The 26,219-nt window shown below is 41.4% G+C and overlaps 2 protein-coding genes across 2 annotated transcripts; both read right to left on the bottom strand.

Moving 5' to 3' along the window:
* Positions 1-1,141: 1,141 nt before the first annotated feature.
* On the bottom strand, positions 1,142-16,594 carry loxl4 (lysyl oxidase-like 4). Its single transcript, XM_072436296.1, has 14 exons — positions 16,284-16,594; positions 15,428-15,726; positions 15,148-15,362; positions 10,518-10,556; positions 10,232-10,445; positions 9,984-10,161; positions 6,721-6,875; positions 6,465-6,632; positions 5,722-5,884; positions 5,416-5,659; positions 4,398-4,513; positions 4,154-4,290; positions 1,682-1,793; positions 1,142-1,609 (listed from the first exon to the last, which is right to left on the bottom strand). The coding sequence occupies exons 1-14, from the start codon at positions 16,591-16,593 to the stop codon at positions 1,539-1,541; spliced, it is 2,421 nt and encodes an 806-aa protein (XP_072292397.1). The 5' UTR covers position 16,594; the 3' UTR covers positions 1,142-1,538.
* A 3,282-nt stretch (positions 16,595-19,876) lies between these two features.
* LOC140351006 (uncharacterized) lies at positions 19,877-25,988 on the bottom strand. Its single transcript, XM_072436641.1, has 16 exons — positions 25,796-25,988; positions 24,156-24,232; positions 23,998-24,078; positions 23,873-23,920; positions 23,580-23,774; positions 23,402-23,515; positions 23,175-23,223; positions 23,012-23,102; positions 22,801-22,942; positions 22,617-22,721; positions 22,444-22,537; positions 22,157-22,193; positions 22,002-22,076; positions 21,807-21,909; positions 21,607-21,725; positions 19,877-21,538 (listed from the first exon to the last, which is right to left on the bottom strand). The coding sequence occupies exons 1-16, from the start codon at positions 25,851-25,853 to the stop codon at positions 21,403-21,405; spliced, it is 1,524 nt and encodes a 507-aa protein (XP_072292742.1). The 5' UTR covers positions 25,854-25,988; the 3' UTR covers positions 19,877-21,402.
* Between the last annotated feature and the right edge of the window lie 231 nt (positions 25,989-26,219).

The raw sequence follows: 26,219 nt of genomic DNA, 5'->3' as shown, positions 1-26,219 counted from the left end.
CTCTCACCAATTGTGTCCTAAAAACTGTCCATCAGTAACTTTAACAGGGCTAGCCCAGAATGACAGGATGGGAAACACATCACACAGTTAATGAGTAGAAAACAACACAAGTTCCATGTTAAAAAGCAAATAAAGTGGACCAGTGTTTGGGGAAAAGCTTAGAGGCACTTATTCTGCTGGTCATGGGAGATAGACATGTTTGTTTCACTTGTCCAGACAAACATGTTGTTTTCTGTTGGAGGCTGAAGAGCTGCCTTCTCTGTGGTTTGTGACCGTCTCATAACACCGCTCTGGTGTAAAAGAACTAAATATACCGTGCTAATATTTGTGCATCTGCAAACATCTCCACATCAACTGCTTTACTTCTAAACTCTATCATTGTTGTAGTGTGTGGTCCTGGACTTATCCATAGACTTCCTTTACACCTCTGTAGTGTTCTTTTTAAAGCCATTCTATATCCTAATCTTAACCATAACCTTAGGTCTAACCAAAAAGATGTAATTAAAAGGCTTTATATGCTCTGGGAGAGCAGCCCGCCTCCAGACCACAATACTGTGGTTTTGTCCAAAGGCTTTTCTCTCCATCAGTAAAGACAGAAAAGAGCAACTCTCAGTTTAATATGTAAAATAAAATACAAACTTCAAAAATTCATAGGCAACACTGGAAAGTTATTACACCCTTAAACCGTGAGAAGAGTTTTCTGTCGTAGCTTGAAAAAAAGTCTTGAAATGAGACACTAGTTACTAGTAAGTAGTAATAGTAAATAGTTACTCTATAAATAGAACTCTATAAATAGAACATTGCAAATGAAAACTTTTAACTAAAGTGAAACATGTAAAATATCCTAATACCTCAACACCATCTGTATCAATGAGACTAAAACATATCGGGACAAATTTCAAATACTGACTTGATAAAGTGCTTTTCTTCATAAACATCACTTGACTAAAGGATAAAATAGATCAAGAGTTTAGCACTAATTATTATTCGGAGTAAACCAAAATAAACCAAAATGGTATTCACCTCAAACACATTTAAATGTGCAGTATTGACAAAGAGCACCAGTATAAGTTGAAGTCTGAATCATACAGTTAGAAACACATTTTCTTTTTAGATTACAGTTACAATATTGTAGCTAACGCCGTAATGGGACCAGCTCTGCACCCGGATACGTAACAGATTTGTGTTTTCTGGTGAACATTGTGATCACTACAATCCCACTACAGTCTTATTCATCGTCTTAATCTTCTTTGTCCTTTGAATCCCCAGTCGTCCACATTCACCCCACTTTCAGTCCTTTCACTGAAACAAAAATGTTGAAAAAAAAAGCAAATGCACCTGTTCTTTCCTCGTCAGTGCGATTCACCTCAAATTGTTCTTTCTTGGTGTGATTTATGTTACTTTTAATCCACCTCTGCAAAGAACATACTCTATGGACAGACAGTTTGTGTGCTGCCTGTGCTTCCTCATCCCCAGCCCCCGTGAGTGTTTCCAGCCCCTTTTCAATGCCACCGAACTCAACTGTAGTGTGGGACGTCCTACACAAAGTTATTGTTGATTTGTCTCTGATGCTCGAACAGATCCTCGGTTTCGGCGCTGTATGCGTCCCCTGCACAGTAAACGACAACATTAGATGCAGATAACGGCACTCAGACCTCGCCGTAAGTGAACGTGCTCTTACCGACGTGGCAGCCGTACATGTACGCTCTCTGTCCGTCATATCTGCAGCGGCATCGCATAACGTTGTTCATGAAGTCAGACTCAGCCATGTCCATTGAGGGGTTGACCTCCACCTGCGATAAGGAAATAATTTACTGTCATTTAGATGGTTCTGTGATAGTAGTAGTGTTGTAGTATTTGCCTGATACATGAAAATAACACTGCTCACTGCCATATTGTTTCAAGTTGCTATTGTAAAAAGTGTAAACTCCAAGGGAAACATGAAATAACTACCCAAATTATCAGAATTTATCGAATCAGTTTTTAGGTGATTGAGTTTTCAGTACTTTTATAAATAATCATCTCTTCCCTTCTTTTATCTGAGTCTGTAAAAAGTAATGGAAAAAGCAGTGTGATGGATCCAGTTATGCCCAGACTGCCCTGTGTGAAGCTAGTTGGCAAAAAATATTTCATTATTATAATTATCATCATCATCATCATCAATCTAGTCCCACAAACCTAAACATCTGCATTTTATTTCTAAAGCCCCAGCACATACGTTTTAAGCCAAAAAAGTATGTTTTGTTTCCTTTTTGCTTTTATTGCACTGAAAAACAAGTGAAACCTGTGCCCTTGTTAGTGGCTTATATCTCCTCCCGGTACTTGCTCGTCTCCATGGAAATAGTGTTTCTTTGGTCATAATATTCCACATAATGGCTTATAACGTACCTATCTCCATCACCAAATGTAGCTTTTATTTTTTTATTCTCATGTAATTGATGCAGTTGATGTGGCTCCTCCAAAAAGTGACATACTGTTGCTTTTAAATAAACATATATTATTTATGTGAAGTTATTTGTTGTTAATGGGATATGAAGCAAAGATCGCTGTAACTGCACCGTAGATACCAGCTGTAAATGAATATCTATAATAATAATAATATAATCAGAATAATACATACATACATACATTTTATATAGCGCTTTTCAACCAACTCAAGGACGCTTCACATAACTAGGACAATAGAAAACAAAACTTGTGTATGTACTCTACACAGATTGTAAGAACTATTTGCATTTAGGGGCCATATTTTGCAGACACAGAGTTTGTTAAATTAGTTTGCGGTCAGAAAACTAAGCAATACGCTCGTTATACATAATGTTGTTGTGACTTCTGGCATTGCCTGCACTAATAATGTGTTTTTGCAGTGTTGCTGCATAACTGCTGATACAACCATTCTCTTAATCTGTCCGAGTGATAACACAGAGAAGCCTTTCACTCTAATAGCTGCTCTGTAAACTGCTACACCCACGTTAAGTACAGGTTACAAACAGCAACGGGGCAAAGAAAGGCAACCTGTGCTAAAACGAGAGCAAACCTTAAAACATTGTAAATGCGCAAAAAAACTGTCTCTTAATTTTTCAACCTAAATTACAGCGTTGGAGTAAAGCGCATGAGGTCCCTGGAGGGGCTTGGTTCCGCATGGGCCTCTGTGAATATGCCCAGTGAGAAACAGGCAGTGAAATTAAAGACAGACCAGGGAGAATTCCTTGGTGGCAAATGAAATGTTCCTAGCGGAGAGGTGCTGCAATCCAGAGAGGCACTGCTTAATTTAGGTAATTAGTGCGTTTCATTAGTGCTGGGTGGTTCAAAAAGAAGACTTGTGGAATCTGTCTGCAGTGAGGAGGATTAGAGCAGTCAGTCATCATGTGCACTTTACTAGATAAGTGAAATAACAGCCGAGCGAGCTGGAGACTCTTGTAAAAGCTTTTTCTAGCTTTCCAATTTTGTAGCCTTGATGAATGACTGTCGCTTCTTGCTTTTTCATTTAGTTTCTATCTTGGCCAGATCCGCTGGGTCCTCGGATGACCTGACCCTTCAACCTCGAGTACTTTCTACTTCTGTGCTTCGTATTCTTCGTATTTCTTTTATAATCGGCCTACAAAATAAGCACAAGTCCGCAATGTTCTACTTTATAATTACACACAACCAGCCATAACTATAAAATGATCGGCGAGTAAGGGAATTTATATGTGTCTTCCGAATCTATTATAAGTCAATTGAATACATTTTTATATGAATACAGTGTGCAAGTCCGGGGTAATTACAGAACTAAATGGAGGGCACCCGCTCAGACACACTGTGCGAGCCGCTGTTACACAAGTCGTCTCCCACAGCCACAGGGAGGTAATTGGCAGTGTGCTAAGATTGAAGGACCGCCTCATGCCATGGGGATCAGCAGTCTCAACTGGAGATGGGCATAATGGGAGGTGGTCTCATTGATGTGTTTAACTCGAGTTGCCACAATGACTCGACTGATTGAGCAGGGTCAACATAATGACAGGCCAATGGGTGGTTGTGGCTTGTGATGGCTTTGGGAAGGTCAGAACCATTTACAGAAAGGAGAGATGTCATTTTATGTTGAAACACCTTGTAAATGATGTTATAATGCCATTTGGAATTGGTTAATACTAAAGAGATAAAGGATAGTGACCTGGAAAATGTAGTCCCCTGGGCGAACGTCGGTCACATCAACCCACTGACAGTCGATGTCATGGCGATATGTGTCCCAGCAGCCCACCGAGATGCCCTGGTCGCCCATGTTGTAACAAGAGAACCGTTTCTGAACACCTACCAGACACATACAGTACATTAGAGAGAGATGTTACACATGAATCAGTCTAAAGCTAAAGGTTTGATGAAGATTTGTGATTAGTTATGAACATAAATGAACGTACCATCAGGGCAGTAAGTGTCTTCTAGACAGAAACTGGCCTTGTGTCCCTCGGCAACCCTGGAGCCATTGAGCGTGAGGAGGTCGTAGTGCGTGAACACCTCGATGCTGTGGTAGTGCCTGAGAGGGCAGAGAGGGAAACTCCAAGTGAGAGCCTGCATATTTCTGTCTGTTACTGTGTGCGTTTGAGCTTCATGAACACTGGCTCCCTATGGCTAATAGCCTAATGACCTCACTGCTAGAGCACGAGCATGGGTGTCACCGTAACACCTCTTACAGAAGCTTGTTGAAGCACAGACTTGGCCGAGCTGTTTACCTTCTTCACGTGAAAGGAAGCCTTTGAATTACATCCACAGATCCTATGTGTTTTTGTTACAAATGTTTGCGTGACCGGACCAAGTATGGTCTGCTCTGTATGTTGTTAAATGTGACTTACTCAAACCGGATTGGTCTAGACTTTATTTCCACACTCTTTCTGCCACCACACACCATCTAATGAACGATGACAGGACTGTTTAAGGCCACCCATAACTCAATAAAACAATAAAAAGTTGGTTGTTTACATGGATACCGCGCTCATAGGAAACTCTCTCTAAAGAGCCCTCAGTCAAGCTAATTACAGAATCATACTCTAAACACACACTTACATATTCCAGTTAGAGCAGGATGACCAACAAGGCTCTATTGTGCTCAGTTTTGGATATTGCGTGCAAAATCCATGTCAAATTATTTTAAGAACATCTCCCTGGAACAGCAACAACCTGTTTACTTTTTCTTCTGACATGAATTACTTGAGTGTTATTAATAATGTCTTTCTGCACGTACAGTAATCTAAAAAAAGTGGAACAGGTGCAATTGAAAATATTTTAGCTGTGTTGCACAACCTCTACAAACCACAACTGGATCTGTTTTTGTTTTAATATAACGCGGTTTCCCCAAAAGTGTCTCACATTATTTACCTATGAACTTAAATTAAGCCTCTTTCAACAGCCACGTTACTTCACACTCGCAGGTTGTTGTACCTGTGACACTGATGCCAAGTCCAGCTCTCCTTTGAGGCTTTGGGCCTGAAGTCGGAGCGGCCCAGGTTCATGATGCGCGAGGAGAAGCGCAGCAGTCGCCGGTGTCCGTAGGGCCAGTTCATCCGAGCGGCAGAGGAGGACAGACAGTTCTCCTCGTTGGCACAGGTGAGGAGGTGCAGCGGGCGGTCCTCCAGGTAAGTGGTCTCCTGAACGAGCTGAGCGTCCACCACCAGGTCAGGAGCGGCTGTGGAGGACAGAGATGTGAGCTACAGCTGTGCTCTGACTTTGAGAAGCTAGCTTACTTACTCTCCGAGCAGGTGACTCCGGCTGCCTTTGTTCCGCCTCCTCTGGGACAATGCAAGTGGTTGTTACGGCGACACTGCTGAATGGAGAGCTCGGTGCCCACACAGTGAGTGCCACTGAGAATCACCTCGGCTGCACTCGGGTCGCCGGTCCAATACCATGTCTCCTGCCGGGAAAGGAGCACACAGACTGAATCACAAAGGAAGAATATGGCTTACAGTGTACTTTAAAGGCTCTTCCATTGTTACCTGTGTTTCTGTTTAAATGTGTTTCACTCATTTGAAGAAATTAAACTGTTTTTGTCTGGTTGGCCATGAATTTTAAAGATATTTTATGTCTGTTTTATAGTTATAATCTATGACACCCGTAGATCATTATTTTTTAAATGCAATGTTTAGAAACAAAGTTCACTGACGATTTTCGCCTGCCTCTTTACAGTTTGTCCCCCTAAATGTCACCGCCTACTAATAACTGCAGTTCACATTAGCGATCAGAGGATTTTGTTTTCATTTATGCAAAAATCAACAACATTTCTGAAAATGATGGTAAGTAAGTAGTGGCCGTGTATCGGGGTAGAGCAATGTAATTTTGAGTGGTTAAATGAGAAGGGAAAACAATCTCCTTTAATTGAATGCAATACCAACTCTTAAAACATTAACATTAACATTATAATATACCATTATAAACCCACAAGATGAACACAACTGACTCTGCAAACTGGTGTAAACGGTGGTGTGAAGTGCTACCTCATGTGCGCTGGCAGCAAAGCCCAGTCCGAGCTGGCGACACACCACCATGGCCTCGTTGATGCCCCAGTTCTCACTGCACACGGAGCCCCAGCGCTTCCTCCCTCCGACGTCCATCAGAACCTCGACCCGACCTTCAGAATGGACTCTTCCACCTGCCAGCCGCACCTGGAGTCCACAAATGACAGCTGTGGCGTACATTTCCTCATCCATGGACATTCAAAAGGGTGTGTGTTACGATGATGTCATTTTGTACCATGTTTTCGTTGCCGGTCTTTGGTATGTGACACCGTACTGAGGCGTCCTGGCTGTGTTTGAAGGTCCACGGCTGCACTTCCTGGTAGAAGCAGTCCAGAATAGATCGCTCGCTCCCCATGCATTGGACGTTGTTCATATGGATCGGTCCAGTGCCTGCAAAGCACAAGATCAAGTGTCAAGCAATTACTAAATAATTACATTACATTCAAAATAAAAAAACAGCTTTATTGACCTTTAGCTGTAGGGCTGGGCAATATTGCATCTACTTTTTTTTTATAAAACTTCCTCATATGAATCATGATTTTTAAATTATTTTTTTCTTATTTTAGAAAATGAAGATGACTTTTAATCAAAATATCATGAACATAAAGACACAGTGCCAATTATAGTAAAAATAATTCAGTCTATTACTTCAAAGTCTGAACTTTGCTTGCTTTTACTGAAATGTTGGCTGTGGATCTCTCAATTAAAATGACCTAAACTGATCAATTGAAATTAAATTTGATCAAGTACACGGTTCAACAAATGTCCAGAATGATTGAATGTACTTCATTGCGTTGTATTAATCATATTCATACTCTGCATGTCTTAAATCCGTAGTCATCATCGTGGTAGAATGTGTCTCTAACACTTTTCTTCACTGTGCCATCATTTTGGCACAAGAACAGCATGAATGATTACGAGAACGATTGTGGCGCTATAATCCCAGTGTTCACACACAAACAGCAAACAAAGCCTTGACTGTTTTCTTAAAACAAAAGACAAAAACTGAGAAAGTGGAAATGAGCTGCAGTTGATTTCAACATCAACAAAACCACAGAGACCAGAAGGAAAAGAGTCGGCTGAGGAAGGGCTGAGTTTAGGACGGGTTCAGTGTTGGGGACAAAATTGCAGGCTAACCCAGCATTTTCTGTTGGCTTTGCTAGATTGCAGGCCTGGTTCCATACTGGTCACCGAGCGTGGGTTTACAGAGATAAAAACGACATATCTCCACCACTTCCTCTTCTATCAGCTCAGCCTCGGCCACAAGCTCCGCTCCCATTCCCGCTGTTTAGGTAATCCACGCAAACTGATGAGATCTTCCCCCTTTTAACTCTAGTTAGAGAAATCTACAAAAACCCAAATTAGCGTGGCCATACAAGCATCCAGCGTGTTTAGCCCCTTCTGTGCGGAGGCGCTGTATTCTGTATCTATATGTAACTCCCGGGTAAAATTACACAGTAAAATAACAAAGTTGGTTGAGAAAGGAAATAGAAACGCTTTCCCTGTAATTTGGCTCACATGATGAATGCAATGATGATGGGAGTTAAGAAAGTTGGCACATGTCCTTAGAGTTGAGTTTTTCTTTACTTTCAACGGTTGACATAAATTCTGTAACGCTATAACTGTGCAAGGAAAAAAGCCTCCCTACATTTTGACTTTGCCTGTCAAATAGTTTCTCAAAATACTTGTAGTTTGGCCGTTGTGGGTAACATACTCGGCGTGCAATCAGAAGGGCTGGGCTGAGGCGCAGAGGAAGAATGCAGTAGAAGTGCGTGAGTAATCCTTTTTTGTTCAGTCTGAATATGTCTTACTTATCTGATGTCAGGTTAAACTTGTAAAGCATTTCTCCAAATCTGATGGGAGACTATTCAAAACCACGCTGAGATTGTTGGTCAACCGCAAATACTCTTATCACACTCGCTCTCATGTGCAGCCTCCATCAGATACGATGAATTCCACTTCCTTTCTTCTTCGAAATCTCCTCCAACATGAAGCTCGATCAGCGCGTTTGAAACAACTCGCTCGTTCACCGCGAGCTTGTTCCTCAAAGACTTTAATTTCAACTGTTTCCAACGACATATAGACCTATGTTTATGTGGTCGTCCGTGCAGATGGAAAATTATACGTCAGTAAAATGTCTTAACGGGATACCATGTTATAGAAGGGAAGTTGTAAGTGGACTTTGAAGTTGGACGCTTGTAAAGGATAGAAAGCAAAAGTAATGTTAACGTGAGCGGTGAGACTGCAGAAAAGATGTTTTTTTGATGTTTGATGATGTGATAAAGTGGACAATCTTAACTAGAGAGTCTCTAAATGTGTGATGTCCAGTTTTATCACCGTATTTTCATGCCCACTCTTGATAATTAAACACCTCTACGTGAAATGGCTACAATCGCTTTCTAATTACAGGTGCAAAAAAAAAAAAAAACATCTAAGTAAAGCCAAACCTAGATCTTCCATTTAAATGAACTCAAATGAAACACCACTGCTTAGAACTCCCCGTTGAGAGGTTAACCTACATATTCAGCAGTATATATGTGATCAAATGAGAGCGCAGCCAGCAGACTGTCATCCTGCATTTCACCCTGATCAGCGTGATTAAAGACTACGCCCGTGAACAAGCCATAGCCGATCTGTTCTCACGTTTTTGAGGGTGGGAACGCCACTGGCCCAGCTGGGTTTGCACCGAAAGTCCCCGACCTCAGTAAGATGAAATGAAGAAGGCAGCCCGCAGCTCTTGAAAACGTTTGCTCATTTCCAATAACATCTAGGACTTAGTATTGGGGTGCCAACGATAACCACCACGGCCTCCGGGATGACAGTCGGAGTGTGTGTGGCAGTAAAACACTCACACGACACACAAGAGTTATCTGATCTGTTAAGGGCACGTGCAGAGGCTGGGTAAGACAAACTAATCTGTGAAGGAATCTACTTGACATCACCTAGTTGGTATTTGAGATTAGAGATGTCGTGGTTTATTGGTCAGTTGAATAAATGGGATTATTCAGAATATAACCTTAAAACATTCAAAAGTAAAATAATAAGTAAGATAGAGTAGTGAGTCATTTCAATTCATACTCAGCCTCAACTTAAATGTCTGCTTATTTCACATCTAGACCAAAGGAATTGTGTAAATGAAAATGTGTAAAAGAAGGTTGTTTGGTCAATAGTCATGAATAATCATTAAATTGTGATATTTACTCTCGCAATAATAATTACAACCGAACACTAAAATGTGATATTGTGACCTCGACACTGTGAAGAGAATAGGATTGTGTCCCTGTGGCAGCCAATCACTGCCAGCTCATCTTCACCAGAGAAACATTACCAGACTGGAATAAACTGGAACGCTCACACAATTGCAATGTCTACGGGTTCATGTCTCCAAGTGCAGTACCGATGGAAATAAACTTCTCCTGTGTTAGAACTCGAGCCTCATTCCTCTTATTTCAAAACCATCGGGCTACTGCAATTTCTTCTACAACAATGTGTTCTTACCTTGTCCCATGAAAGCTCCATGAAGTGCGTCTTTAGCGGCTCCAAATCCCAGCTCTCGACAGACCACACTGGCTGCCGTTCTGTCCCACATGTGATCCACAATAGTCCCCCATTTCCCATCTCGGAGCACCTCCACGCGCCCCTCACCCAGTCTGGGCCCGGCCTTCAGACGCACCGGCTGCAAAACAAAATGAAGATGAAATCAGAACTGGGAAAATTTGAACGAAGCTGAACTGACGTGACTTTACCACAGCTGGATAAGGGGCCTGCGGTCTTCCAGATGATATCCGGGCAAACTGGGGTCCCGGGATACACTTGACCACCGCGTGTCGTCCTTTGTTGCATGGGGCGGGGCTACGTGGGATGGAGAGCTGGGCGCGACATTCTGACAAGCTGTTCTCCGTGCCCAAGCAGTGAACTTTCTCCACCCAGAATCCCTTCTTCTTTGACATCATGCTCAGTCTGCGAGGAAGGGTACGTTATTAAACCATGGAGGGAAATAAAAGTGATACACATTTTAAAAAGTAAAAATACCTTGTTGAGGGATCTGTAACCTTCATATCCCATATTTTCCTGTAAAAGAACAAAAGCATAGTCGTTGACAGCGCTGTATTTCATTGCAGCCACATTTCTTTTAGCATCTGCTGTTGTTTTATATAACAGCACCGCCGTTCAGAGTGCCACAAAGGAACACTGTTATTATTACTAGATTGATGGTTGAAACTTGAGATGCCCTAGAATAGTCTTTATTGAACAACAAATGTAAGTTTTCAAGGTTTCCTGTAAAACAATGGTGTGGTTTTCTGGTAAATGTGGATCCATTGATAGCACTAGTTGGAACAGTGCAAGGAAAATGTGCCTCCACTTATATCAAGCAGAGTCTCCATGTCTTTTTGTCCTTTATGGGTTTCAGTAGCATATATTACCATCTGAAATGTGGCGTGTTTGCCGTCCACAGTGTTTACTGTGCTCAGATTAAATGGGCAGTGAATCATAAGCTCTGCAGTTAAAGACAACAGAGCTTTCTGTCTGGCCAAGATAAGGAGAAGTATTCCAGAGGAATGTGGGGTTAAGTCATTTGGCTCAAATATACTAAGCTGGCGGATATTATTTAGAAACATTGTCTTCCTATACGTAGCTCTGTAACACAATAACGATTTTTATTTTAGGACAGGATGTAAAATACTATGAAAAGATGGAAAAACAGTTGCTATTTTTGAAATGAGTTTTTAACCTCCAAAGCCACAGTAAGGCTTAAAAAATAGAACTTCAGTGATCTACTGGTTCCGTTTCTGGGAAAACAAGGTTCAACCAAGCACAATCTCCAAACAAAATACACTGGCACATGTGAGAAACACAGTGTTATGCACCGAGACTCACTCACAGGACACACAAGCAACAAAGACATGCCCCGCCTCGTGCCATCCGACCCAAACACATCAACTACTGCAGTACTCACTCCTGACTTTACTGTACAAGAGATGCTGTGTTGTCATTGCAGCATCACAGGTAGACCTTGTATTGTTATTATTTATTTATTTATGTAGAGGTTGACACCAAATCCCATAAATGATTGACTTTGCCACTCCTCTGGCAATGTTAGCTCATTTTGTAAACACAAAAAGCTGAATTTGGAGGTCCTTTTTAAAGAAACACAACTCCAAGTAAGACCAAATCAACAAATATTTGTATCATAAAAATGCCAACATTCCTGTAAGCACAGCACAAGCCTTGAAAACAAACAATTTTCAGAGGAAACTAATGCTGATGTTCCCTGAAGTCAGTAGCAAAACAACCCTTTCTGTGCACGTACTCTCTCATTCTAGAACAGCAAATATTACTATAAGACTTTTTAAGTGACTTTCAGGTGAAACATTTGTAATTTTATGTCTTTGGAAAGGGGTGTTTCTGATTAATGGATCCAAAATGTTCTCCGGGATATTATTTGTACTGAAAGAAATATTCATAGACAACATTATAAACACGTGCATGCTGTGACTGAAGCTTAGACTGACACATTGTGTTGTTGTGTTACTCTTTATAGAGCCTTAAATCAGACTTGTAAATGAAGTCGATGTGTCTGCCATGTGGCTCTGCAGTAACTCAACGTAATCAACACGCTTTCCACATGAGGCAAACATGTCTGACTTGTTTGGGAACTCGGGACTTCATAGCACTGCTTATCATTATAAAGTAATGAACCGCAGAGGACAATATGATTTCAAGATTCCTAATTTATTGCAAAAGAGAATGACTACATTATGTGTATTTGTACAAAATATTTGACTGATTGGTTTGATTGAAACTTGGTTAACTAGAACAAGCATTTACACTTAATGAGTTTGTTTAACAATCCACTGCTACACTCTAGATTGAGCAGCATCAAATAACTTTAAGTGAGTTTCCCAAGCCACAAAAGAGGTTGCAGAAAAATTAAAAGAAGGGAAAATAAATGAAAGAGAAGGTCATTGAGAGAAATCACACAGACGTCAGACACAGACAGCAGACTGGGTCACGCAGAGGTCTGTAAATGATAGCACCATCCAAGTAAAGTTCAGCCGAGGCCTAATTAAACATAAAACACCATTTTGGCTGTGAAATGACTACAGTGACAGAGGGAAATAGACAGCTGCTGACACAGCGGCTCTGCCCTGCACGGCTACTGTAATTGGACATATTTCACGTGAGCCGCCCGGTGAGACTTTGGCTTGTCTGACTCTTGTTCTGAGTCTGCAGGTCGCTCTTGTAACACTCGTCCTCCGGCTGCAGCACAGTCTGCTCTCTCGCTCACACAGCTGTAATTGAGAAAGTATTTTCTCTCTCAGCAAAACCCTGGAGAGCCTCAGTCTTGACCAACGTGTAATTACAGCATCTTCAGAGGCTCATCTAAGAAACATAGGCAGATTTCTAAGAATGGACCCCAGGTAAAGGTGATGGGACGAGTGATGAGTGGCACCAGTGTCTGGATGGTCTGTGACTGCTCATATTCAGTTATTACACAAATACTACATTATAACAAGAAAAATCATGTCCATTTAGTTCTACAAGGACTCACTAGGCAGTTTATCTTTTGGGGATGAATGTACCAAGTGTGGATGAATGGAACGGGATGGTGCAGAAATCCGGATGTAAGAGTAAATCCTATTCCAAACAAACGTCCCATCATCGCAAACTGGATTGGAAAATGTGAGCGTCGAGTTACTCATTTTGAGCTTGAGGATTACACAAACCTAAATGAGACTGTGAGACTGAAAAGATGCTGTTGTTTCACACACCGCCTTTGAAATACAAATCAGGTACAGTTTTGGAAGCAAACAAATCATCATGGTTTTCGACCAGTATAGCTCCTGCGGCCACAGCAAAACATCAGGTCACCGTCAGCACAGCAGCCCAGATGCATCAAGCCAGCGCCACTCCAGCCGTATAATTTACACACGACACAGACACATCTATAGCGCTTCATATCATATCCCTAAACAATACAAACGAGGGGTTCAGATGTGGTAAAACATTGAAAATAACCAGTGACAAAAGCACCGGTGTAGCCCTCCAGCTGCTACAGAACTCTGCCCTTTCGCATTTTGCGAGCGTCCAAAGAAGAGTCGCAGAGAGGCACCGAGCAAGCACAGCAAAAGGTAATGTAGTGATAAATGATCCGGCTCACGTGACGTTCTGGGCGAGAGTAAGGTGCTTGTGCTTTTATGGTCTAAAATATGACTTCTGGTGATGCCCTCCTTGTGCAATTGAACCCAGTTAAAGCAATGCTGTGTTCCCAGTCCACCGGTGACAACTCTGTTCAAGGGCAAAGCTATGAGTGACTGAGAACTTCGATATGGCCCCTGTATTCAGTCTGTAAAAAGTTAGAAAAGTCTATAAAGCAAATACGCTATATAGACCATCAACTGTTACAGCCTTCCAGCACCAAGAGGAATCCCGCGCTCCAAGAACAGAGCTCGTGGCGCGGTTTGTCAGCAGTTGAGTCACATTAGCAGCGGAGAGAGGGAATAACTGCACTGTGAATCACCTACAGCAAGGCTTCAGCTGGGACGGCCCTCGCGAGCCGGGGGCAAACGGTCACACGGGAGTTGGGTGACGACTCTGGAGTAACTCTGTGCTAATGTGTGGTCCTAATGCGGTTGAGGAGCAGAACCTTCCCAAAACCGCGCTTGCTTTCTTTTTCAGCAGGAGGAGTAGAAGTGAAGGCATGTGTCGGGCAAACAGACGGGCAATTACGTTACTGCTCCCTCGAGGGGCTGCCAGGGTTTTCAAGGAATGGAAAAAAGACTTATTATTATGCAAATGTAGTACAGAACTTGAACTGCACATGGACAATAGATCATTTCTCAAATCTTGCAAATTATGATTCTTCTGGGCAGTGATTTGAAATAAGATTTTGAAAGATTTTTTGTTGCTTGATGCAATCCTCCCAATCTATTCAGGCTTGGGACCAGCACAGACTGGCTGGATTTTTTCAATATGGAATGTATTAAAAATGTCTTATATTGTAAGTCTGTATATTTTTGCAGTGAGTGACATAAGTATTTGACATAAAAAATTTAAAAAAATTGCTGCATAAAAAGTGATTTTATGTGGCCCCAGTAGAAGATGCCAACATGCTTATATAATACTGTTGTTATGTTCACGTGAGAATACGTAGTATGTATGCAAGTTAATACATCTGACATTTCAGCAACTTGGAGACAAATACATAGGGTTAATATCCAACAGCACAATTAGCTTTTTCAGCATGTTTTTTTAGATGTTAAAGTGGAGCTGTTAGCTGAGCAGTAAGCGTGAGATAAAATCTCTAAGGACACAGCGCAAAGGAGTCAGAGGGGAGAAATGAGGTGAGCAGAGGTGATATGACTTCAGAGAGTTTTATAGAGAGGCCAGTGCTGAGTGGACAGTGATTCCTTTATCATCCTCTGGAGCTGAGAGGGACCTGGGGCTAAAGGGGCAGGAGAGAGGTGGCTGCAGTGAAAAGATAAGCCCCACAAAATGCATTTACACACTGCAGCTCTTAATAGGATGCTACTGTAGATTCTAACCCTTATGATATGTTTTAGCACTGAGCCACAGTCAGCACACTGACTCGCTGTGTTAATTAAGGTCAATTATATTCATTCTAAGTAGAGACAGCGCTTAAACTTGCACTTGTACTTACTTGTATGTTTTGACGTTGTGCTGCGTAGCCTCTGGAAAGCCAAGCATCCCACATACAACTTTGCTGCTGTTCAGACTCCAGCCCAAATCACACACCTGCCTCCATCTCCCAGCATGCTTCACTTCAACCACGCCTTCCGTGACCAAGCTCTTTCGCTTTGTGGCCATGAGGATGGGACGCAAGCGCACCTCCTCAATGCGGACCTTACCATGACCCTGGAATGGGAAAAACCAAAATGTCCTCAGCATGTTCAATAAATAAACACATTTTACAACCGTACCTCGTAATGATGGGGTCTGTTGAACCGTGGTACTTCATAAGGATGTCCATTTCCATAGTAGCCATATCCAGGATGTCTTCTGGTGGAAACAAGGCCCTGCCACTGAGGTGCAGGGTTCAGATTGGGCCTCAGAGAAGTGTGGCCCGTACTGGCTGTTTGGTCCAACCTGCGCTCAGGGGCGCACACCACACCCAGATCTTCTGAGTGCTTGCAATCATTCACTCCCCAACCATTGTGCTTGCAGTCCTTCAGGGATTTCTCAGAGCCATTACAGCGCACATTGTCCATCCATATGGGACCTTAAAGAAAAATATAACCTTTTTCTACACAAACATTTAAATCAAGGCACTAAAACTGTAGATTCAGATTTTCCGAGTGATAAGAACTTTACATAGATGGCTGCTGTAACTACTGCTTGTCCCAACCACTTACTCTTGTCTTTAATTTAAATTTATAAAGCAGCAGTAAAGATCGTCTGTAAACCACAGCAAGTGTTGCACAACTCTGGGGCGGGCAAATGCTGTCATTATTCTCAAACAAAACCCATATAGTTGCTATACAAGGCCCGGGTTGCCTGGCTGCCTTAATGAGATGTATGCTACAATTAAAAGCCAAGATATCTTTGTCACTTTACAGGCTTGGTAGCATACTTATTTTAGGAATCTTAATTGGTGGGGTTCTCATAACAAGATCACACTTAGGTTATAGGCTTAGGGAGTTATCAAAGTTTAGCAGAGAAAGATTTAAACCACAAAAGGTTAGGTTAGCTTTTCCTGAGCATGAACTTGCACACAAAACAGGACAAAATTAACTATATTCTAAGCAAGACTTTGATGAACTTGTTGCTCTCACTCACCCTCTCCTTCTCCGAACTTCGCGCTGTGCGCCCAGGTGACGGCGCTGTGGAAGCCCAGCTCTTTGCACACCACATTGGCCAGTTTGATGTCCACCTCATCGTCGCACACGGTCCCCCAGGTGGTGTTGTGCAGGACCTCCACCCGGCCCTCATTCGGACCGCGTGGAAACTGCCCCGCAAGTCTCACTTTGGCTGCAGCCGCACGAGGGGATCTGCCCTGCGCTGACGTCCTGCGTGGTTCAGCACGAGTGGAAGTGGACAGGGACAGGAGCAGGAGGAGCAGGACACTCAGGGACAAGGGCAGGCTCATTCTGACAAGCTTCTGACACACCTGGTCAGTACACAATAAAACACAATATTTCATTATCAGCATGGTTTAGTGTATAAAATCTACCTTTAATTTAGCTGTACAAAAGGAAAATATAGAAAACCCCTATAAATTCAGGATAGCTTTTGTTTTTTTTCACATGTGTATATTATCTCATAACTTGTCAAATAATTCCACGTGAAATCATCTGCACAAATGTAGAAAGACATTTTACCAGTCTTGTAAAATGTCGTGGATGCCAAAAACACAGTTATAATTGATGCTTGTGTTCAACGGCATATAATTAAACTTCCAGAAATTCACTTTTGTATCGCAATTCAAGAAAATAAGTTCTCCTTGAGGCTAACAAGCCAGACAGAAACATGTTGCACGCTGCAGCTCTTGGAAAAACACATTGAAACAATAAATCTCCACAGACCACACTGGTTTTACACGTTGTATACTGAGGGAGCATTTCAGACCTCAGATACATGTAAATTAATAAGCTGTTTCTCATCACCAAGCACAAAAGACATAAAAGGACAAATTATATAAATGCAACACCTGTTACACGTGCAGGACGACATTAGAACATTTAAATTGTTATAGAAAAGTGTATATACCTGAGAGAGGCAGAGTGGCACTCCTGATGTCACCGGCTGAAGCTGGGAGAGAGTCACTGACTGGAGGATTGTGGTTGCCAAAAGCTCTACTTTCTCAGTCCACCCTTTTCCCTCCTTCTCCACATAACCCTCCCAGCATCCCTCTCTCACTCCCTCCTGCTGAGCTCAACTCCTACTACTATTGATGCTTGTACAAAAAAGCAATTGAAGAATCCAGGCTAATTTGCAAATCTTGTTCATCAGTGTTTCCATTAGTGGAGTCCAATCCCTCACTTGCTCAACACATTTGAATTTATCAGTGCACAGATTATGCGTAAGAAATTAGTTCTCTCTTTGTGTTAAAGGACTGGAAGGGGAAGTTTTGTGAATCATACCTGCTTCTAACTGGACAATATTATGGGTGAGTACAAGTCGGACCGTAGTGAAAAATCTAAGTAGGAAGGAATACTCTACTACAACGATCACATAAGCAGCATAAGACTTTCATTTTGTGATCCTGAAAACCCAAAGCACCCACTCATCTTATACCATGTCTTTTACTCTTACTTAATTGTACACTGCGTAACTTTTCTGTTGGACAGGCCGCCCTACTTGTCTCCATGGAGATGTTATTGCCTATTGCCCTGCCTGGAATGTTCCACAGCATCACATGAAACGTATCTATCTTAAATTCACCCAATTAGTTTAGTGTAGAAAAACTACAAGATAGAAAAAGGTAGACAAACTTGAAAAACATACATTCGTACTGTGAGTACTACTAGACTACTAGAGTAGTCAAAAGTATCACAAATCATACTAATCGATGCTCAAATGAGTATCTAGTTTTGATAGTAGTTTTCTGTAGTGTTTCCTGAACAGCTTTAGGATGTTCTTGAGCTTGATCAGAACTAGTATAAGATCACATGGTCACAAGAAAATACTATTATTTAGTCTAAAAAAAACATTACATTTTATTGTCCAAAAATGTTTTGTAATTATATTGTACTGAAATTGGTATGACGTTTTATCTATAGTATTGAAATCAAATTTGAAATTGTATTATCCTGACTACTGTGAGCTGGCTCGCTTCTCCACCGATCTGACCTGTAATTTGGACTGGTTTCATCCCATTCGTCTCATGGTGTAGATATCACACCATTAACATAAAGCTGTGTGAATGTAGCCTACAGGAAAAGCCCCAGAATAGTCTCAAACACTATGTCCTAAAGAAGCTCCCTATACCACAGGGCAGATATTTCCTTGTTCATAAGGCCACAAACCACTGGCTCTAAAATGAGCCCGCCTCACTGTAACCATGGTGAACGTGACTGATGAGAAAGGGCCATACCACCCAGGCCAAGAGGTATGTTACTACAGTAAAACTTGATGGCACATGAAACATGCAGACACAAGTCAGTCTGCTGCAGAGACTACAGACTTGGTGGCGTTGGGTCTGCTAAGGACAGGATCCAAATTAGAATTCCATGAAAGATGCTTACTGTATTTGTTTTCTGGAAAAGTTTGAGTCAGATTTAGCAAGTGTTGATACTAGTGTATTTCAGTTTCGTAAACCTCAGTGTCTTTTTAGCACGCAGGCTATTCGTAGACATAAAGATGGACGGAAAAAGAATCTTACCAACACAGTATTTCCTCATAAGTTCAAACTGAGTGAAAAGGGAAGGATATAGTGCTTAAAGTGTAAATATTTGTACACTTATTCAATGTTTGAAGCTGTAATTGTAACGTTTGTGCTTACTTATGATGGGATTTGTGAGCAATACAGTGCACTTCACAATTTACTGTCCATGGCAGGGAAAGTAGACCTGTTTTTAGACCTCTAAGTCAGTATTTATGAAAAAAGCTGCATGTGAAGTTAGTAAATACAGCTTTGTTTTGCAACTGGTTATATCATCCTAAATGGACTCGACTAGACAGGTGTAATGGCCCATGTGCCAACACCTAACAGCTCTGTGTAGTGAGAGTGGGCCTGAGGATCAGCTGCCCTCTCCTCCTGCTCTGATTACATCTGCCCTCTGCCATCATCAGGGAAGATATGAAACAGATTAAAAAATAATTCAGCTCCTCAGGCGTAGCTCAGCAGTCCTCTCTCTGGGCATCCAAGACAATACACCAAAGAGGCAAACACAGGCGTCCTGATCTACAAAGGACAAGTCTCTATCAGATGGTTTGACTTCATTTGTCTCTGGTTTGGTGTGTATATTGAATTTCGGTCCTGTGCCCACTTCAGCTCGTGTCTTCTTTATCTCTGACCCGTTTGCAAGTGTTTTCTGTTTGACATAACCTGGTTTATAATGGACCAAGTGCTTTAATGTACAAGACTGCCATCGTGTGGCCAACATAATAACCACACTCACTGTGAGAAAAGGTACACTGCCAGCCCCAAAACACATCACCACATAAAATAAAGGTCACACACGCAAAAAAGATTGTTGTATTGTTTTTTTCATCAAGATCTCGTATTGATGTGAGAGCGTGACCACTGCACAAAACTCATCCCGAAGACTCTCACTGGGGTTCAGATCTGTAGTAGATTTGTTTCTGCACTCTCCTTCTCAAACTTAGACTTTCCCATGACACAGGGTTTGTCTTCATCAGTTGGGTTGAAATACTGTGTAAGACAATCATCATAAAAAAAAAAAAGTAAATACAGCCAAATTCAAAGATGTTTCCCAGATACACATTTATTAGATATAAAAAGACTTGCTTGCAGTGGAGTAACACATAATAATTGGAAGGCAAAGTGTGCAGTGTTAATTACAATTTCTGAAGGGACATTGAAATGTTAAAAAAAAAAAAAAAAAAACACGCACACAATTTAAAATTTTGAAATAAAAAAACAGCCGCTATGATTGTATCCTAGTAACAGGGACTCAGTGAGAGAAGAAAATGAAAGCAAGTTAACAGTTATGCACAAGAGTAGTCTAAGGTTTGCTGATCAATTCCTTTTTGAGGTCTTGGCCAAAAGATGAACTAGCAAAATCCAGAAGTGGATTATGCAATGTATTTGTACCAAACATTTAAAACTACAAAAACAACTGTGATGCTGACTGAGCGCTAGCGTGGGACAGTGCACAAACATGATTATTAGACATAACAGTACATCAGGCAGAAGATGCCTCAAGTTGCATCGTTATAAAAAAACTAAACAGGTATAAATACAAATAAATACTTATTCTGTGCAGGGCATAGTGTGCTAGTGAACGTAGTGTGGACTTAAACCAGATTAATGCACTGTTTAGTGTTCACATGCATCAGACAAGGGGGTTTCAGTGCAGAGCCATTAGAAGCCACATTCCATGGTTTTCACTGAAATACTGAAACTGAGGCTTTAGGGTCACAACACTGAAAGCTCAAAAGTGGATCAGAGTGGACAACACTGTCCAGCGAGTTAGGAAGGCACAAGGCGAGGGATGAAGAACCTGATCAGCAAAGTGTATTGGAGAAAGGACAATCGGTTTATCTACAGGAGGATTTAGATGCATTTACATTTCTCTCACAACAGTCCAGAACCAAACTGTAAACAGTGGGATGAGTGATAGATTTTGTCTTGGTTGAGGAAACTATAAGACCATAAATAAAAAGTCAACCAGTAACCAAGAATACATAAGATTTGAGGGTGCTTAAAAGGGTACCAAAGGTAAAAACAGATGAACACATTTACAAATACTTTTGAGGAGTTTGGCACAAGGTGGAAATAAACTAAGGATCTCCCAAAAATAAAGTTCTTGTACATTTTACACACAAGTCAATGAAGTTTTGTGGGGATTTCAAACTGGGCTCCAACAGAAAATATATATATCCGGGGATAAATGTCCTGAAATGCTTTTATTGCCGAGATACTAAACAGTCATGGGACCTGACGAGCCGGCCCAAGGCCACTCACTTCCTCTACACTAGTCCTGTACTGTCAGAAGAGGAGCCCACACAGGACACTTAAGTGGGGTCAGGTTGAATTACTTTAGACAATGATTTGATCTTCCCACTTACCTTGGGCCATATCATTTATCATTTATTTGGTTAAGGCAAATGTTGCAGTCAGCGCCGTTGACTGAGTAAAAACAAGTCTTCATTAGAGTTGAGCAGGAAACACTGGAGCTCCTTTGATTAATTGAGTCCACTGTGGCCGTCAAATGGTACCAGCATTTTAGTTGTGTCTATACGTCCTCCGAGATATAAAAACAGGCCGGGTTCAAGGTTGCCATGGCTTCCTGTCTTTGCCTTTCTGATCTGGAATGTGTTTATAGCGACATTTATCTCCGAAATGGCAACCGGTGGTTCTCCAGAAGTAACACTCGTCTCCATTCACTGGGCCACGCCGTCTCGCTCTAGGAAGCGGTGGCATTTATATCATTGATACATTCTTTCAAAACACAATCATTTTAGTGTGTCTTACCCAGCAGACATCCCAGCTTGTGAGAGAGAAAGACAGGTCTTAAGTGCCATAGGAATGGTCCTTGGAGTGCGGCGGTCAGGATAGCGCACAACTAATCGAGTGTTCTCAATACAATAACCCTAAAAGCACCAATAGTAGGTCAACATTAATGATTCACATGTTTTAATGATATTAAGCATATCATTTTGGAAAATACTCACATTCAGTTTCTCCATGGCTCGGGCTGCCATGTTTGTATCTTTATAATTAACAAAAGCACAGAATCTTTCATGTAGAACACGAATACTTTCAATTTCACCACAACTACAAAACAAAAAGTAAACAGACCAACAGCCAAAACATGATTTTATAATAGATTATAGAATAGATAGATATTTTTGTATTTATATATTTACGTTTTAAAGAGATCCAAAATATGTTTTTCTGTTAGCTCAGTTGTCACGTTGCCAACCCAGAGAGAAGGACAAGGGCTGTTGTTAAAGAAATAAAGCATATAAATTACAATTCATACAAACATGTAAATCATATTAATTGCCATACTTTCACATACCCTGTTTGTAATGCAAACGGATCTTGTGCGGTGCTGCCTATAAAAAAAATATAAATAAAAATTTAAATCACGGCTAAAAGGCAAGCCAGGGGTGTAATGATTTCAAATAAATATATGAAGTAGCTGTGTGACAGAATACTGCAAGCCAAACAAAACAGGTTATGAAATTCAAGGTCACAGAGTCGCGTTTATGTCACTGTGCATTTGATCTTTCTGCAGTTCTACTGTCAAAATACAAAGCAGCTTGAAATTACCTGAACAAACAAAACTCATATAATCAGTCTTACCTTTTACAACATCTGAACAAGATGACAAAACAGCTTGAACCGTTGTAAACTTCTCCAGTAGATAGACACTTTGCATTTCATCAAAACCGTGCTCCTAAAGACAATAACACATGAACATAAAGTACTTCATCGTCTACAAAACAAAAGCAAAACCTAAGTTTTAAGCGTTTTACCATTAACTGTAGTACTTTGCAGTTAAAGAGGTCCGTGACGGCCTCCTCACAGTCTTTGTCCAGTCTCAGCACCTTCTCCATTGCCTTTTCAGCTTCACTGTACCTCTAAAAACTCATTTTATGAGTTCACTTACAGGGCATTCCTCCATTACCCACATAATGATCTTACATTCTCAGCACTCACCTTCATGTTCATAAGCGCTATACCTTTGCGAAAGTAGCCCTTTGGCCAATCAGGTGCCAGCTGAATGGAGCGTTCAGCATCGGCCAGGGCCTGGGGAAACTGCTCCAAGCAGCTGTAGCAGTAAGAGCGATTCCCAAAGAACCTACAAAGGCAAACATTAATCATGCATTTATGCACAACAGCCAAGAGTAAGTACTAATGATCGATTTACCGGTAATCCTTCGGATCACACTTAATAGCTTCTGTAAACATTATGACCGCTTGTGCATACTGGCCCTCCTGCACAAGTTTAATCCCCTTTTCTAATTAAAAAAAATATATATTAATCAAAGAGAAATGATGCTAAATACAAGAAACAGTATATAGATATATACCTGTTAACGATGCACTTTTCTTACTCATCATGTCAGTGTGTCCATTTGTCTGTAAGGAATCAATGATGTGTATAGTCTTTAATTTAAGGTAAGCAAGTGTTAAATACATAAATACTGTAGCACCATTTCACCATTAGCTGTAAACAAATTTCACAATAAGAACAGGCTTATTCCACAAACAAAAAATGACATCATCACACATGGAATGCAGCAGGTATTTGACTGACCTCTTTCTTTGTTTCGTTTTCCTTGTTGTCCCTGGACTTGCGACTTGTAACTTTGGGTCTGATATGACTGGCAGCGTTGGCAAAGAAGGCACTGCTTACGTCCCACTCAGGTTCCTTGAAGAAGAAGAAAATATGACTTTTGTGGTTAAACAGTGTTGTTTAAGAGAACTCCTCATACCTCCTCTGCAGATTTGGCTTGGCTTTGGTTTTTCTGTTGTGCTTTTATTCCAGGAGGTGTGGTTACTGTAGTGGTTGCTGGCTTGTTTAAGGCGACAGGTTTTGCTTCCTTCTGCAAATCCTTCACATCTTCAGCCTCAGACTCACTGTCATCCAGCTCAGATTCTCCACCGGCTTCTTCTTCTTCTTCTTCCTCCTCCTCCTCCTCCTCCTCCTCCTCCTCCTAAATCACAGGCGCCAACGTTTAAAGAATCACTGTTGTTAAGTTTTTTTTGTTTTATTTTTAAAGTTTACTTGGTCATTTTGCTTTATTTGCTCCTCCTTCTTTTTTTTTCTGCGACGCTAAAAAGATACAAAAAAAAGGCATGATGAAAACTTTGTATCAAACAACCAAAACTTGCTTGAAAGTGTATAACAACTTTTCTTTTGGCTCTGCGCCGCTCTGCTCTTCTCCTGACCTTCTCCTCCTCACTCAGTTCTTCCTCTCCGTTTACACCATCCTGAACATAACAAAGTAGAGTATGCACTTTGAACCTCAGAGTACTACTGGCCGGTCAAACTGACTCCATTCATTTACCTGTGACAAATCCACATCGTCACCGAGGTCAGAGGCAGTGGGACCACAGTCCATGTGCTCCTCCTGGACAGGGGGGCCTATTCAAATACACGTCAGAGAACTGGTCAATCGCAACAAAAGCATACGTTTGCAGAAATGTCATATTTTTGACAAACCACTGCACTTTAGTGGTTACTATCACTGTATCTGACAGACTGCTTGTATAATAAAATATTTAAAGAGATATTTGTTGTTCCTTTTCAAAATAGACACTGCTGGGTACAAACATCTAGTCTTTAATAAGTAAACTAAAGACTATGAGCACAATTAGATTTAAGAAGTAGCCCCAGTCCTTAGTCGAGCCTTTATTTCATTGGGATCAGAAGGATTTATATTTATAATGATCCCGGCAGTAAGACCGAGGCAAACAGTGCCTGTCACTTATGAAGAGGCTGTTCACCACATCTGTGCATCATCGTGTTTGAGTGAGATCATAAATCATTTAGTGAGCTTTTATCAGTGTCCCCTTAGAAGGCCGAGAACTTATTCAAGGATAATAGTGGCAAAACGATTTAACCCTCATACGATTGGTCTTACATCAAGTCCAGCTACAATTTCCAGAGTGGTGACACATTCATAGTTGATCTGTGACTCATGTTAAGTCTCCTGATGCTTGGACGTCAAACTTCAGCCTAAAGTGATATTGAAACTGTTGTGTAGCAGCTTTAGGCATTTAGTCTGAAGTGTCATGTACTGCAATATCAACCCGGCTTCATATACAACTAGCAGTTCTTCTTAGCTCACCCTTCTACCAGCCGTCTGTAAATAAACTTGTAGGTGTCCAAACCTCTACACATGAAACGCAGGAGGAATTTCAGCTGTCTGCGTTGGCTCACTTCTCAAATGTCAAGGCTTTGCTCTCCTGCCAGTCCAGGCTCTGTCCCTATAGCAAATGTTTTAGTCAAATCTTCACCATACAAGACACACGGGCCCAAACCCGCACAAAAGACTCAATGTTTCCCTCCGTGAAGAAGACTGTCTAATGGTGCAGGGCTGAAAGGTGAGCTCTTTCCACAGGAATGCAAAATACGACAAGGTTATCATCATAGATTGTGAAAGTAACCAGGAAATGGGCCATCGTGACAGACGTGTCTACAGTCATCGAGGCTCGAGTTGCTGTAAAACGGCAGTGACAACATCATACGGTCCAAGTAAATGCAGCTTAAGTAGTTCTTAAAAAAGGTACAGAAACTATACATTTCAAGAGCAAGAATGGAGCCAACGTGTTGCTCAGTGTGACGATGAGCATAGGCCGATGTCATTTCAGAGGTTTACTGGGATTAACAAAGTGCAGCAGTGTCTAAAAGAGGAAAAGGTGAAGTTAATGAGTAATGTGCCACATCTGCTGTGGGCACGAGCCGCGGCTGCGAACAGGCGCGAGCCAGGGTGGAACTGCCAATAGGGCAACTTTTCATTGTTTGACCAAGACATGGATCATGGGGCGGAAATGTACAGATACAGTCACAAACTACTCAAATACATTGAAATTAGCGTGTGGAAAGATCCCGCAATAACAGGCCCCAAACTTAAGCAAGCGGATCGCGGTTGGTTGTACTTGTGGTAAAAGTTTGTAAAGTTATGAACCGTGCTTCGTCTCTTACCGCTCCCGAGTCCCAAGAGCCAGCAAATATCTCTGGTGAATTTCATGAGCGCAACCATCCAGCATTATCGTCCCAAATCCCTACAGTTTTCAGACGGACGTTTGGCGTAGCACGGCTTTATTTGTCATTGTTGGGGGAAAATCAAGTATCGAATCTGCGGGAATCTGCGGTTAAGTCAACTTCCTCAGCGTCAGGGTCCAGTCTGCGCTGCGTCTTAAAGGGACAGTACACACTATCATCTGCAGCAGGAACGTTTCAGCCCATGGTAATGTCAAGGCCAATTACAATCTGGGTGTTATTAGTTGACTCGAGTTAATCAAATGTGATACATTAAATGTAACATTGGAAAAGGGAAAAATAAAAACGCTGTTACTAAAGCCCCACTACAAGATTTCAGACAAAACATAGACATTTACCTCATTTC

The sequence above is a fragment of the Eucyclogobius newberryi genome, unplaced genomic scaffold (assembly GCF_026437365.1).
Source record: "Eucyclogobius newberryi isolate DKJ021-1_F unplaced genomic scaffold, fEucNew1.0.hap1 SCAF_8, whole genome shotgun sequence".
In the NCBI taxonomy this organism is placed as follows: domain Eukaryota; kingdom Metazoa; phylum Chordata; class Actinopteri; order Gobiiformes; family Gobiidae; genus Eucyclogobius; species Eucyclogobius newberryi.
The sequence above is the reverse complement of the archived record's forward strand: the minus strand, read 5'-3'. Positions and strand labels throughout refer to the sequence as shown.